Source organism: Anguilla anguilla, chromosome 1 (assembly GCF_013347855.1).
Source record: "Anguilla anguilla isolate fAngAng1 chromosome 1, fAngAng1.pri, whole genome shotgun sequence".
NCBI classification, from domain to species: Eukaryota; Metazoa; Chordata; class Actinopteri; order Anguilliformes; family Anguillidae; genus Anguilla; species Anguilla anguilla.
Window position 1 is genome coordinate 14,217,974 of NC_049201.1, and position 13,047 is coordinate 14,231,020.

At 47.7% G+C, this 13,047-nt stretch overlaps 1 protein-coding gene across 1 annotated transcript in view; it reads left to right on the plus strand.

The window, feature by feature from the left end:
- The window catches only part of prkcha (protein kinase C, eta, a), a 38,542-nt gene that overhangs the window by 17,564 nt on the left and 7,931 nt on the right, over nucleotides 1-13,047 (plus strand). Inside the window, exons 6-11 of the mRNA XM_035434901.1 lie at nucleotides 325-454; nucleotides 835-968; nucleotides 1,326-1,472; nucleotides 2,773-2,946; nucleotides 6,290-6,444; nucleotides 12,797-12,935. Coding sequence (XP_035290792.1) covers nucleotides 325-454; nucleotides 835-968; nucleotides 1,326-1,472; nucleotides 2,773-2,946; nucleotides 6,290-6,444; nucleotides 12,797-12,935 — 879 coding nt within the window. The remainder of the gene's footprint in view (nucleotides 1-324; nucleotides 455-834; nucleotides 969-1,325; nucleotides 1,473-2,772; nucleotides 2,947-6,289; nucleotides 6,445-12,796; nucleotides 12,936-13,047) is intronic.

Genomic DNA, 13,047 nt, shown 5'->3' on the forward strand with positions numbered 1-13,047 from the left:
AAAATGGAGCAAGAGGATTACTCTTCTAAATCTTCTTGTTCATATTCTAGTGAACAAGTGGAGAAGTTTTTTTTAATTTTTTAATTTTTATTTTTTTTAATCTGGGCTGAGGAGACCGGGTCTGAGTTATTTCACTTCTGGCCTCTTCTGGATAAATTACTGCAGGTGTAGTCCACATGCTTCCCCAAATGTATAAACACTCACACCAAAGCGTGTATGCATTAAAAACGGGCATGGTTGATTGATCTCCGGACTGGAGGAGAGTCGGAGGTGCTTTGAAAGGGGGCAGGAATACGAGCTGTGACAAGCGTCCTCTGTTCTCAGACCACAGCCCAGGGCTTCAGCATCAACGTCCCTCACAAGTTCAGCGTCCACAACTACAAGGTCCCCACCTTCTGCGACCACTGCGGCTCTCTCCTGTGGGGCATCGTCAAGCAGGGCCTGCACTGCAAGAGTGAGAGCCTCTCCCTCCCTCCGTCTCTTTCTCTTGCTCTCTCTCCCTCTTTCTCTCTGTCTTTTCCTTCCTTTTTTCTCTGATCGCCCCGTTCTGCTGATGGTCATATTGAGTCCTTCATCCATGTATTTCATCCGTGAATATCATTGTTCGAATGATAGCCTCCCACCCGTTTGCTAGTTACTTTTCCCTGATATGCTTTTTATTTGCATAAATGTAGCCTTTACACACTATGCAGCATTGTGTGATATCTGAACTGAAGTGGCTGATAGCAAGGAAATGATAACCATGAAGGTAATGATAATGCTTGCAAAATTTGTGTTGACAATGGTGCGTGTGTGTGTGTGTGTGTGTGTGTCTATGTGCCTTTGGACCTTCAGTCTGTAAGATGAACGTGCACATCCGCTGCCAGGGCAACGTAGCGCCTAGCTGCGGGGTCAACAGTGTGGAGCTAGCCAAAAAGCTGGCAGAGATGGGACTACAGGCAGGAGGGCTTCAGAAGAGAAACTCTGTGGTAAGCCCCCTAGAGCACACACACACACACGCACATGCAGTTGATATGACTATTGTACTTAAGACACACAAACTTTATTCAAACTTGAGAATGACTATTCATGCTCTCTTGATGCGGTGTGGAGAACATTCTAATATCGTGATGTAGTACATACTCATGTCCATTAGATGGCACCATTTGGCTTTTTTCACTCTAGCTCCACTGAAATGTAACTTGTTGCATGAGAAACTACTGTTGTGTTGATTTGTTAGCGTCATGCTAATGTGTGAAGGCGCGTCCTTACTGGTGGCTGGCTGTTGGTTCGAGTGGGCCCGCTCAGCCTGCGCAGCGCTGAAGCCTGCTGGTGAACTCTTGCAGGTGAGCACTGCCGGTGAAGGCCACGGCCGGCGGGGTAGCGGTGTGCAGAGCGAGGGCCAGCAAGGGGACTCGGAGGTGCAGACCCGGCGCCTGGGCATCTCAGACTTCACTTTCCTGCAGGTGTTGGGCAAAGGCAGCTTCGGAAAGGTGAGCTGCGGTGCCTCAGTGTCGCTCTGTGTTTTTCACAGAGAGCCTCCCTCCCCCTCAATGTTCTCCTTCACAGAGCCTCCCTCCCCTCAGTGTTCTCCTTCACAGAGCCTCCCTCCCCCTCAGTGTGCTCCTTCACAGAGCCTCCCTCCCCCTCAGTGTGCTCCTTCACAGAGCCTCCCTCCCCCTCAGTGTTCTCCTTCACAGAGCCTCCCTCCCCTCAGTGTGCTCCTTCACAGAGCCTCCCTCCCCCTCAGTGTGCTCCTTCACAGAGCCTCCCTCCCCCTCAGTGTTCTCCTTCACAGAGCCTCCCTCCCCCTCAGTGTTCTCCTTCACAGAGCCTCTCTCCCCCTCAGTGTTCTCCTTCACAGAGCCTCCCTCCCCCTCAGTGTGCTCCTTCACAGAGCCTCCCTCCCCCTCAGTGTGCTCCTTCACAGAGCCTCCCTCCCCCTCAGTGTGCTCCTTCACAGAGCCTCCCTCCCCCTCAGTGTGCTCCTTCACAGAGCCTCCCTCCCCCTCAGTGTGCTCCTTCACAGAGCCTCCCTCCCCCTCAGTGTGCTCCTTCACAGAGCCTCCCTCCCCCTCAGTGTTCTCCTTCTCAGAGCCTCCCTCCCCCTCAGTGTTCTCCTTCACAGAGCCTCCCTCCCCCTCAGTGTGCTCCTTCACAGAGCCTCCCTCCCCCTCAGTGTTTTCCTTCACAGAGCCTCCCTCCCCCTCAGTGTGCTCCTTCACAGAGCCTCCCTCCCCCTCAGTGTCTCCTTCACAGAGCCTCCCTCCCCCTCAGTGTGCTCCTTCACAGAGCCTCCCTCCCCCTCAGTGTGCTCCTTCACAGAGCCTCCCTCCCCCTCAGTGTTCTCCTTCACAGAGCCTCCCTCCCCCTCAGTGTGCTCCTTCACAGAGCCTCCCTCCCCCTCAGTGTTCTCCTTCACAGAGCCTCCCTCCCCCTCAGTGTTCTCCTTCACAGAGCCTCCCTCCCCCTCAGTGTGCTCCTTCACAGAGCCTCCCTCCCCCTCAGTGTGCTCCTTCACAGAGCCTCCCTCCCCCTAAGTGTTCTCCTTCACAGAGCCTCCCTCCCCCTCAGTGTGCTCCTTCACAGAGCCTCCCTCCCCCTCAGTGTTCTCCTTCACAGAGCCTCCCTCCCCCTCAGTGTTCTCCTTCACAGAGCCTCCCTCCCCCTCAGTGTGCTCCTTCACAGAGCCTCCCTCCCCCTCAGTGTGCTCCTTCACAGAGCCTCCCTCCCGCTCAGTGTTCTCTTTGTTTTGCTTTTCTGTGATGGCGGCCCTTGTGTCTCCTCTCCCAGGTGATGCTGGCTCGTCTGAACAGTACGGAGCAGGTGTTCGCAGTGAAGGTGCTGAAGAAGGACATCATCCTGCAGGACGATGATGTGGAGTGCACCATGACGGAGAAGAGGGTTCTGTCCCTCGCTCGCTGTCACCCCTACCTCACCCAGCTCTACTGCTGCTTCCAGAGCTCCGTAAGGATCCGTGCTCAGGCCCTATACATACACACACATACACATACACACACACACACATATACATACATATACACACACATACACATACACATACACACACATATACATACATATACACACACATACACATACACATACACACACATACACATACATGTACACACACATACACATACATACACATACACATACACATACACATACACATACATACACATACACATACACATACATACACATACACATACACATACACATACATACACATACATATACATACACATACACATACACACACATACACATACATGTACACACACATACACATACATACACATACACATACACATACATACACATACACATACACATACATACACATACACATACATACACATACACATATGCATACACATACATACGCATACACATACACACACATATACATCTATATACACACACATATCCATAAACATACACACACACACACACATATACATAGACTCACATACGCACACATATACTTATATATATATACGTACACATACATGTACATACACATACACATACATATACATCCATATACACACACATATCCATAAACATACACACACACACGCACACACACATATACATATACACAAACATGCACGCATGCCTACACACACACACCCACATGCTCCCACGCACACATGCAAAAAAATCTCACAAACACAGAAACATACATGCACGTGTGTGAATGCACACGTTGACCCACTCAAATACGCTTATTCACAGACACAGACACAGACTCGTGAAAATAAACACTTGAAAATGCACACACACTTGCACGCAGGAGTACATGCTGTTGGTTTAATAAAAATTTATTTGCTCTGCTGTCGCTGTATAACACTTTAATGAACAAACAAAAGAGTATGCTGCCACTTTCCTTGATTTAAAATCCCAAAGAATGTTTTTAAAAAAACCATTCTGGCCAGGAAAGGCAGGACTGCCACCGACTAAAAATGGCTTCTGGATGTTTTCACATGCTCAGGTTGCAGTATTTATTACTTTAAAGAGGGGGCAGCAGTTAACCTCGTATTTACTGCTCTCTGTGTGTGGGTCAGAGTGAGGGAGGGGAGGGGCTACGGAGCCACATGCCAAAGCTAATCTCTCAAGGTCAATCCTAATCGGCCTTAACTGCTGTTGGGCCGCCGTCACTCCACTCTGGGAAAGGTTTAAATAGAGCGGCCATTGAGTGTGTGTACCCAGAGTCAGAAACCTCACCCCTCCCTCCCTGAGCGCACACACAGACACACACACACACACACACAGCTTGTAGGGGAAAGTGCAGTGCTCCGTGTGGGCTCGATTTCCAGTGTGAATGATACCGTCGCTGCTTTGGCACAGGGTGATTTTAAAAACAGGAATCTGCGCCAAGGATGGGAAAAATCAGTGCTGTTCATGTGTAGAACTGTTGGTCAATGTGTTGACATTTTAGTGTTTCCTAGAGTTGATAGGGGAGTAAACAAGAGCAAGACCTCTCTCAGTTTCACTATGATACCTTATCTCTCTTATCTCTCTCTCTCTTATCTCTCGCTCTGTCTCTCTCCCAGCCACCTTCTCCATCACTCTCACTCTCTCTCTCTCCCTGCCACCCTCTCCATCACTCTCTCCCCCTCTCTCTGTCTCTCCCTGCCACCCTCTCCATCACTTTCACTCTCTATCACTCTCCCTCCTCTCTCTCTGTCTGTCTCCTTCCCTCTCTCCCTGCCACCCTCTCTATCACTCTCCCTCTCTCTCTGTTGGTCTGTGTCTGTTATCTTGGCCTTTATCTGAATGGTATTCCCACCCATAGCAGCGCTGCACAGTAATCTCTGACTTCAAAGGCATCCGCTGCCTCTGTCTGATTCCCCTATCGCTGAAATGTGATGTCAGAGGGGACAGCGCTGCTGGGAAGGGCGATTGTCTGCTATTTTTGTTGTTGTATAAGTTTCAGCTCTGTCTCATGAGAGCAGCTGCACTCATGCTTGAACCACTTCACCCCCCCCCCCCGCAAACCCCCCTCTCTCCACCCACTCCCATACCCCAATGCTGCCTCACTGTACTGCAGTTATGCCCTCTCCCCGCCCATCCTGGAGCATGGCAAGTTTTGAGCGGTTGATTTCCCCTGAATGAACTGACTGACAATGCACTGCAGACTCTGCAGTACTCAACCTTAATGAGGGCGTGTCCGTAGGCAGAAATGTGTCCCCCTCCGTTCTGTTTACAGCCCTCTCCCCGAGCAGGAAGAGAGGTGATGAGTCTGGTGATGAGTCTGGTGAGGAGGTTGTTTCTGAGGCTGTGCTGTTAACGCTGTCTCTGCTGTAAACTCAGCGATGAACTGCACTCCCTGGGAAAGCCAGCGGAAGCACAGTCCTGACTGCGGAACCGCAGATATGAGTGTGTGTGTGTGTGTGTGTGTGTGTGTGTGTGTGTGTGTGTGACGCTCGGCAGTACCCTCCGATGCGGGACACATTTGCCCATGAATAATGGATACGGTGGTAGAGCTGGCATGAGAGCGCAGGCTGCTGCTCCGCCCTCCCCAGAGCGACACCTGAGAGTGCAGCTCTGTGTGATACGGAGCTGAGCTGCTGCCTGCTCCGCGGCCTTCAAAGAGATGCCGCAGAGATTTACTTTGTTTTATTACGTAACGATTCACTTTAAAAGGACAATTACGTGGTTGCAAACACCAGTGTACATGCACAATTAAAAGAGCATCGAGGATAACACAAAAAAGTCACAGGACTTATTTCCATTGTGGTCCATTGTGGAGCCAAACTCCCTGAGAACTCGTGTGGAAACCTGCTGATGAAGCAGCGTGTGTGCGGGCGTGCTTGTGTGTACACTTGTGTCTGTGTGTGTGTGTGTGCGTGTGTGTGTGCTACATGTCCTGTGGTGCTGGATGACGTCTGTGAGCTATAAACGGAGATTTATGAGAGGACTGTCTGTGTTGGTCCACCCAGGGCATCAGAATTTCAGAGCGCTCAGTTTGCATCAGATATTGGACATGAATCTTTCATGTGCAGTGATGAAAGTGACAGTTACCCCCCTCCAGACTCAGGATGATTTCTGCCTAGCAAAATTAGCTTCCTTCTCAGATGCAGATCAGTGGCAATGGATTTACACCAGAGGCTTACAGATTAAGAACACAAGAGCAGGGGATCAATGCCCACCACTGCCCCCTCAGGATATGATGAGTATTACACACACTTTGGTGCCACTCCTGCGTGTGCGGTGTGTGCATGTGCGTGTGTGTATGTGTGAGGATGCTCTCATGACCCGTCTGTCTGACATCAGCCCCTCCCTCTGCGCATTCCAGGACCGTCTCTTCTTTGTCATGGAGTTTGTCAACGGGGGCGACCTCATGTTCCACATACAGAAGTCTCGAAAATTCGAAGAGGGGAGAGCGCGATTCTACACGGCCCAGATCACCTCCGCCCTCATGTTCCTACACTCCAAGGGCATCATCTACCGGTGAGTAACGGAGCCTGGACTTCTCAGACTGCGCTTTATAAATCACCATAACCTAGGCAAGCGCATTTCTGTGAAAGGATCACAGGCATCACCGCCCACCAGGAGTAACCGACTCTGTAACCGACATCATGTTCCGTAAAAGCCTTGTTTTGTTTTGTCACCTTACATCACCTTCCACGCATTTTACCTTTGCCCTTTATTTGAATTACCGATTCAAAACATATGAGACCTACGTAGGCTGTTGATCGTATGCTAGCTGTTGGAAGGCAGAATTGCCTGCCTCTCAACAGCCAGGACAATGCACTGTATGTGGAAAAAAATGAATTACCTGGGCCATTAAAGTAGTGCATAGCCTGCAAAGGCAAAGAAAGGTGAAAAACCCAGAGATTCACAGGAAACACTAAAACACAGAGGATGGACACGTGTCTGAAACATCTTCCTCAGTATTCAATGCTTTGGGAAAAACTACATGTCCCAGTTCTCCTTTTGCATTCACGTTGTATGAGGTATCTTGTTCAAAGTAGACATTGTAGAACCTGTCTATGGTCCTGCTGTGCACTGCTGCTCTTCGAGTTATGTGTGCTGTAATGACCAAAAGTTCCTTCTTCTTTCCAATGAATTCCTATTAATTTTGGTCATAGTGGGAGTAACCAGTAGGGACCTAAGTTTTCTGACACGCCCAAACAAGCTGTCAAAATTACAAAAGAGGCGCCAAGGAAAACTAATCGCATGTTCACTGAGGAAAACAAAACATATTTAATGGAATAAAACAGATTAAATCCCTAAAGGAATGTCTAAACCGTTTACTCTTAAAGGCATATTCACACGACCGCATTTACAGGTGCCCCAAAACCCCTCCAGCAGAGTGCACTCCAGCCATTCTGCCACAGACGCACACCTTTATGCCTTTTCTCACCTATAGAGGGCGCAGCCATTGAAATGGGTACAAAATGATTTGCACAATTCTGCCTGAAATATAAAAATGTATGTACAAAGAAAAAAAAAAAATACTCGATGGCTTCAACATATGCCAAAGCCTTCATTCCAGGAAATGTTTTGCATTTTCAGGTTGATTTAATTGGAAGCACTGCTGTGAAATGAGGACACCCATGAAAAATGTCGACTGTATAATATACTGTATATACATTGCTCTGAACACCGCCTTGGTGTCTGAAGGCCTTCTTTCTGTCCTCCCACCACAGTCTTAACCCTTGAACGTTTACCCTCTGCGAGTGTGTGGAAATCTGAGTGTACATCACTGGCTGAAATTTCTTTCTCAAACTTCCGTTTCCCCTTCTGAGGATTTCTGTAATTCTTTTTTAATTTCTGTAAGGCAGCATCACCTTGTGTGTTGAAATAGAGGTGTGTAAAGGTTGGTGAAATGAGGATATTGAGAAGTTTAAAAAAGCTGCTAATCAGGAAATGGCTGTCTGACCAGTAACTGACCGGTACAAAACTCCTACCCATCTGACCCCCTGCAGATCTGTTTAAAAGTAAGAACGTGAACTTGGCTTTCATGTGGCAGATCAGGTGTGTTCTGATTTATTTCTGTGTAGTGTTGATGGATGATGATGTCAACGGGAAGTGACTCATCTGGTCAACTGTGGTTCTGCATGATGAATAAACAAATAAAATAAACACCAGACATGAATAATACAAAGCTCTCACTAAGAGGATTGTTGTTTCGGGAGAGTCCAGCATTCTCTGAATACTTGTCAGTGGTTTTGGAGTTCTTCCTAGCAAAACATAAGAAACAACCTTGCATTGTGCCATTTTGTAGCATTGGTGTTTACAGTTTGTATACTGCTATTTTATTTGGCCAGGGCTGCTGAACCCTCTTCCTGGAGGGCTACCGTCCTGCAGCTTTTCTTTTCTTCCCTAAGTTGGTGCACCTAATTCTACTAATTAGCAGCTCAATGAGATCTCTAGCTGTTGAATGAGGCGTGCTTTTGTTAGAGTTGGACTGAAAAACTTCAGGACGGTAGATCTCAGGGAAAAGGGTTGGGCAGCCCTGCGTTTGGCCAAAACACAAGTGCGGGCCTGTTCAGAATGTGAATCACAGTTTTGTCGGGGAGCCATTAGCATTTAGGCCCAGCACTCCCACATAAGGCTGCCATTAGTCAAAAAAGGCAGTGAAGTTGTCTTCAGTAATATCACTGCACCCCAGGAGACATTTTGAAGTTAGTTTACATCCTGCACACATACAGGATGTATGAGAAATATGTACAATGTTAGCTTGGATAAACGGATTGAATATTTTATGAAGGCCAATTAATTACATCAGTTGGAAATAAACTATTTCACTCATCTCTTTAGGTTTGGGGAGAACAGCTAGGTGTTTTTAGCCTCAGCTTACAGGATAGGGATGGCTAGAGTAGACCGGAGTTTCTGAACTAGTCAGCCACAGGCAGTGTGTTTTGTTGCTGTGAAGGTAATGTGTCAAATTCATACCAAAGTTCAATCCTGCTCCCAGTATAGTAGCCCCATCAGGTCTGCAGTCACATGACTGCTCCACTCACGCGCTCCTTCACCCAGTGAGCGATGCGGAGTCGCAGCTGTGCTGAGGGAGGGGAGGATCATTTAACACCCAGGTGTTAACACACACAAGTTTGGGTGGGCCCCCTTGTGGACACTGTTTATTTACATAGTTTATTAATAGCAAACTGAGGTGTACGGCACTCCTATAGTCCTCATACTACTGTAACTGATAGCTGCAGATTCAAGTGTGAACAGCCAAGGTAATAAGTAATTGGATTTATGACCTCTTCAACATTTGCTGGATATGAAAGCAATCATACTGATCTATATCCATTGTTATTGTAGAGCTGAAGTATCTGAGTAATGTAGGGGATGCCACATCGCTCTTAGGCCAATCCCTAGTACTCTCACACTTATACTATTGCAATTCTACTGCTGTTGGTTGCCTTAGAATGCAGCTGCATGACGTGTCTGCGGTCTCCTCATTGCACGCAACTTCAAGTTTAAATCTTGGTACTCGTCTAGATGGCAGTTATTGGAACAGCTCCACCATATCTCCAATCAATGTTCAAACCCTGATGTTCCTGTTACGCTGCTACCCCGGGGGAACTGGAACTGGTCCCCTCCCTCTGCAGTTGCTGTGATGATACGTGTTTATATTGCCCCCCCCCCCCCCCCCCAAATGGTGGAACCACAGTCGTCAGGACAACAAAATTGTTATTCATCTTTAGGCGCAGACTGAAGGCTGCATATTGGCTCCCCAGAACCCATAGTTCAGGTTATGGTACTTTCTGTGGTTTTAAGTTTGTTGTCTTAGGGCTTGTTATGGATGTAATGTGCATGTATTCACCAACTGTATTTTGGCTCGGAATAGTTAAATTGCAGTAATACTTTAATGATGTCATGCGTATGCTTGTGGATATGGGAATGTTGTTAGCCAGGTCTGGCACTGTGACTCCGGCGGTGAGGTTAATGAGCTTAATGAACCGGCTAATGCACCGGCATTAAAATCTGCTCTGGAAAGGAGTGTCTGTTGAATGAATGTTATGTAATGTCATGGAAGATACTGTTTCATTCTTCTGTCGTCTTTTGGCCAGAGATAGAAAATTGATTGGATGAAAGTATATCTCCCTGTGTTCAGTCCCATGAAGACCGCCGGTGAGGTGTTTAGTGGTAATTTTGCCCGAGCATGAATTGGCCATTGTTTGCTTTGCTTTTGGACAGGTAGAGGATCAGAGCCAGCATTGTGTTCAGTGGAGGGGAGAGAGACCAGTCTGTGCAGTTCTGCTGTGGCTCAGGGGTCACCATCTCTGTATTGTGTGTCGGCCCAATGACAAAGTAGGCGTGAACCTGACCTGCCATGTTCTTCAGCGGTTCATTTGTGCAGCAAGCAAGAAAGGTTGCGACCATCCATCATTCCTGTGCCATTATTAGAAACAAATAAAAGCGCTCAGCTATGAATTGTGGGAGGTGGCTCTAACCGCAGTCTGTTCTTGCCTGTTTTTCTCTGCCTGTGCTCTAAGGCTCATTAGCCCAGAGAAAGCAGCAGGGCTAAGTACTGCTGGAGATGTCAGTGTTTTTAACTTAATTGTGAAACTCAGTCCCTGTTTATTCAGCCAGTAGTGAGCCTTGCATAGATCTAGCTGGCCTGTAAAATGGTGGGAGAACCCAAGCATGAAGCTAATGGCTGATTAGCTTTAAAACTAAACAAAATTGTTTTTTTTTATAGTCGGTCAGGCTGAACAATGTTTCTGTTTTTAACTGATGAACACAATAAATACACAGTGCTACAACAGTTAGTTGATCCACTAAGTAAAACTGCTGTCCATAGTGACATCTCCTTTGTGAGGGGGGTAATAAGATATTGTGGGGTTTTTTCACGTTAGCTGGCCAGATTTAAATATGTATTCTCCTGTGAGACCACACTTTTGGAACACCCTATAGCAAATCCATATGTTCTTATTGACAGTGTATTGACTTGACACTGTGCCTAGTACACTGTATTGACATATTTAGCTATGCAGTCGAGTACATTTATTTAAAGCTATTACAGGCTTTAGGGAAATATAAGCCTCCCTGCGGACAGAGGGTGATCTGTGTGAGCGCCCGTTAGCTGCAGCTGAGCAGACGCTCCGCGCTGCCAGGGCGGTTTGTGTGCCATGCGTGTCCCCCCGGCGCTGCCAGCCTACCGTCAGCGCGGGCACGCCACAGCCTCCTCCGTGATGCGCCACCCCTGTTCAAACACGGTCAGGTGTGCGTTTGTTTGCGCTGGCGGGTTGCACTGTTGTCCCAGTGAGCTGGTTCCAGTTAGACCGCAGCACGTGTTTTTTTGGAAGTCTCGCATGACCTGTTTCTGTCGCTGAGATCTAAGATCTTGCCAAACTGCCGCAGAAGAGACAGCCACCCAGCCACCCCCATACCCCCCCCCCCCCCCCCCCCGCACACCTTTGATTTCCAGTAGCCGACGCATCATCCGTCCCTGGTCTTGCCCCCATCGGGAAGAGGCGGGATAGAGATGTTTTGCTGATGTTTTCTACGTGTGTTTATCTTCCAAAACAGCCCCTGCTGCAGGCTGTGCCCTGTTTTAATGGGACTGGTGCCATCTGAGGAAACAGACATTCTTCATCCTTCCAGCTCTTTTTGATAATGTTGAATGTATACCAGAAGTCTTTCATCGTTCTTTCTTTTGTTGTATTGCCTTTGTGTTTGTGTATATGTATGTGTACATTTCTATGTGTGTGCATCCCTGTGTGTGGCTTAATTTGTGTTAATGTGTGCTGACCTGTGTCGGCTTTGTATAGCTCACTGTGCTGCAGTTTTGTTGTGTATGGTCCTGTTGTGTCATGCCATTTGTTGTAATATTATTGTGTGCTCATCATTTTAAAGTTTGTGTATCACCTATGAGGACACACTCTTAGTCATTCTACAGAGATGAATGGAGTTTGTTAGTATTGGCCACACATCGTTTGTTGAACAGACTGTGGATTGTGGTAGACCAAGACAGTTGCGTGTTCACAGTTTCCCATTGAATCCTACCTGTGAGCGAAGACCCGGTTCTTCTGTTGGGGATGGGTAAATATTGACATTGCCTCTTCCTCTAGCGCAGCTGAATTACTGACACTGAGCGAGTGTCTACCGCCTGCCATTCGTCATTCTGCTCCTGTCAACAGAGCGGTGCCCTTCAATTTCTCTTCTGTGTGTGACCCGAATGTGGAAAAATAATGCGGCGTCCTCGTATGCCCTTTTCCGCACGATTAATAATGAGCAAATGAGGCATTTTAGCATAAATAAGAATGACTTTATTGCACACAGCTTGCGCAGAAGGCAGAATTACCTTTTAGAGATGTCCACGCATTCCCTCTTTGGCAGCCCCATTTATTACTTTTCTTAGCGCTTGTGTTTGTTTTCTCGATTGAACGATTACCTGAAGCAAAGCTCTAAATGTATCAGTTTCCAGGTTTATCACGGGCGGCCTGAAGTCACGCATTTTATTTCTTCAGCAACCCAAGGAACCATAGCTGGTTACGTAATTATTAACATTGGTCGTTTTTTCATATGGTTGCCCAGTGCAAGGCAAGTTATTTTAGTGATGTTCAGTGAATTCAGTAGCCTACTATTGAAATTCTCGAGAAGTTTGACTGAGATTGTAGGTTGCCACAGGCAACGGGACTCCCACTAAGGCTGAGCCCTGTGGGACTGAGCATAAAGGTGGTGTTTGGATGCCAGATGCAGTGTGATCCTAAAAGGCCCATTAAACCAGCTCTGTTCAGCAGACCTGGGCTGGGGCCACATAATGGGGAGGTAACAGGATATGCTGTGCCTTTGTTCTGCTGTCGAGACCTGAGCAAAGCCTTCTCTGTGCCCCTCGTTCCAGAGACCTGAAGTTGGACAACGTGCTCCTGGACAAGGACGGCCACTGCAAGCTGGCCGACTTCGGCATGTGCAAAGAGGGGATGTTTGAGGGCCTGGCCACCGGTACCTTCTGCGGCACCCCAGATTACATCGCCCCGGAGGTAGGGATTTCCAGAACCCAAGTTACAGTCCCTTACCCTCCAGTGGCTGACTGTGATCCTTTCTGAGAAAATTGTAGTACACTGGGAAACTCAGACTTGTAATTTCAGTTTT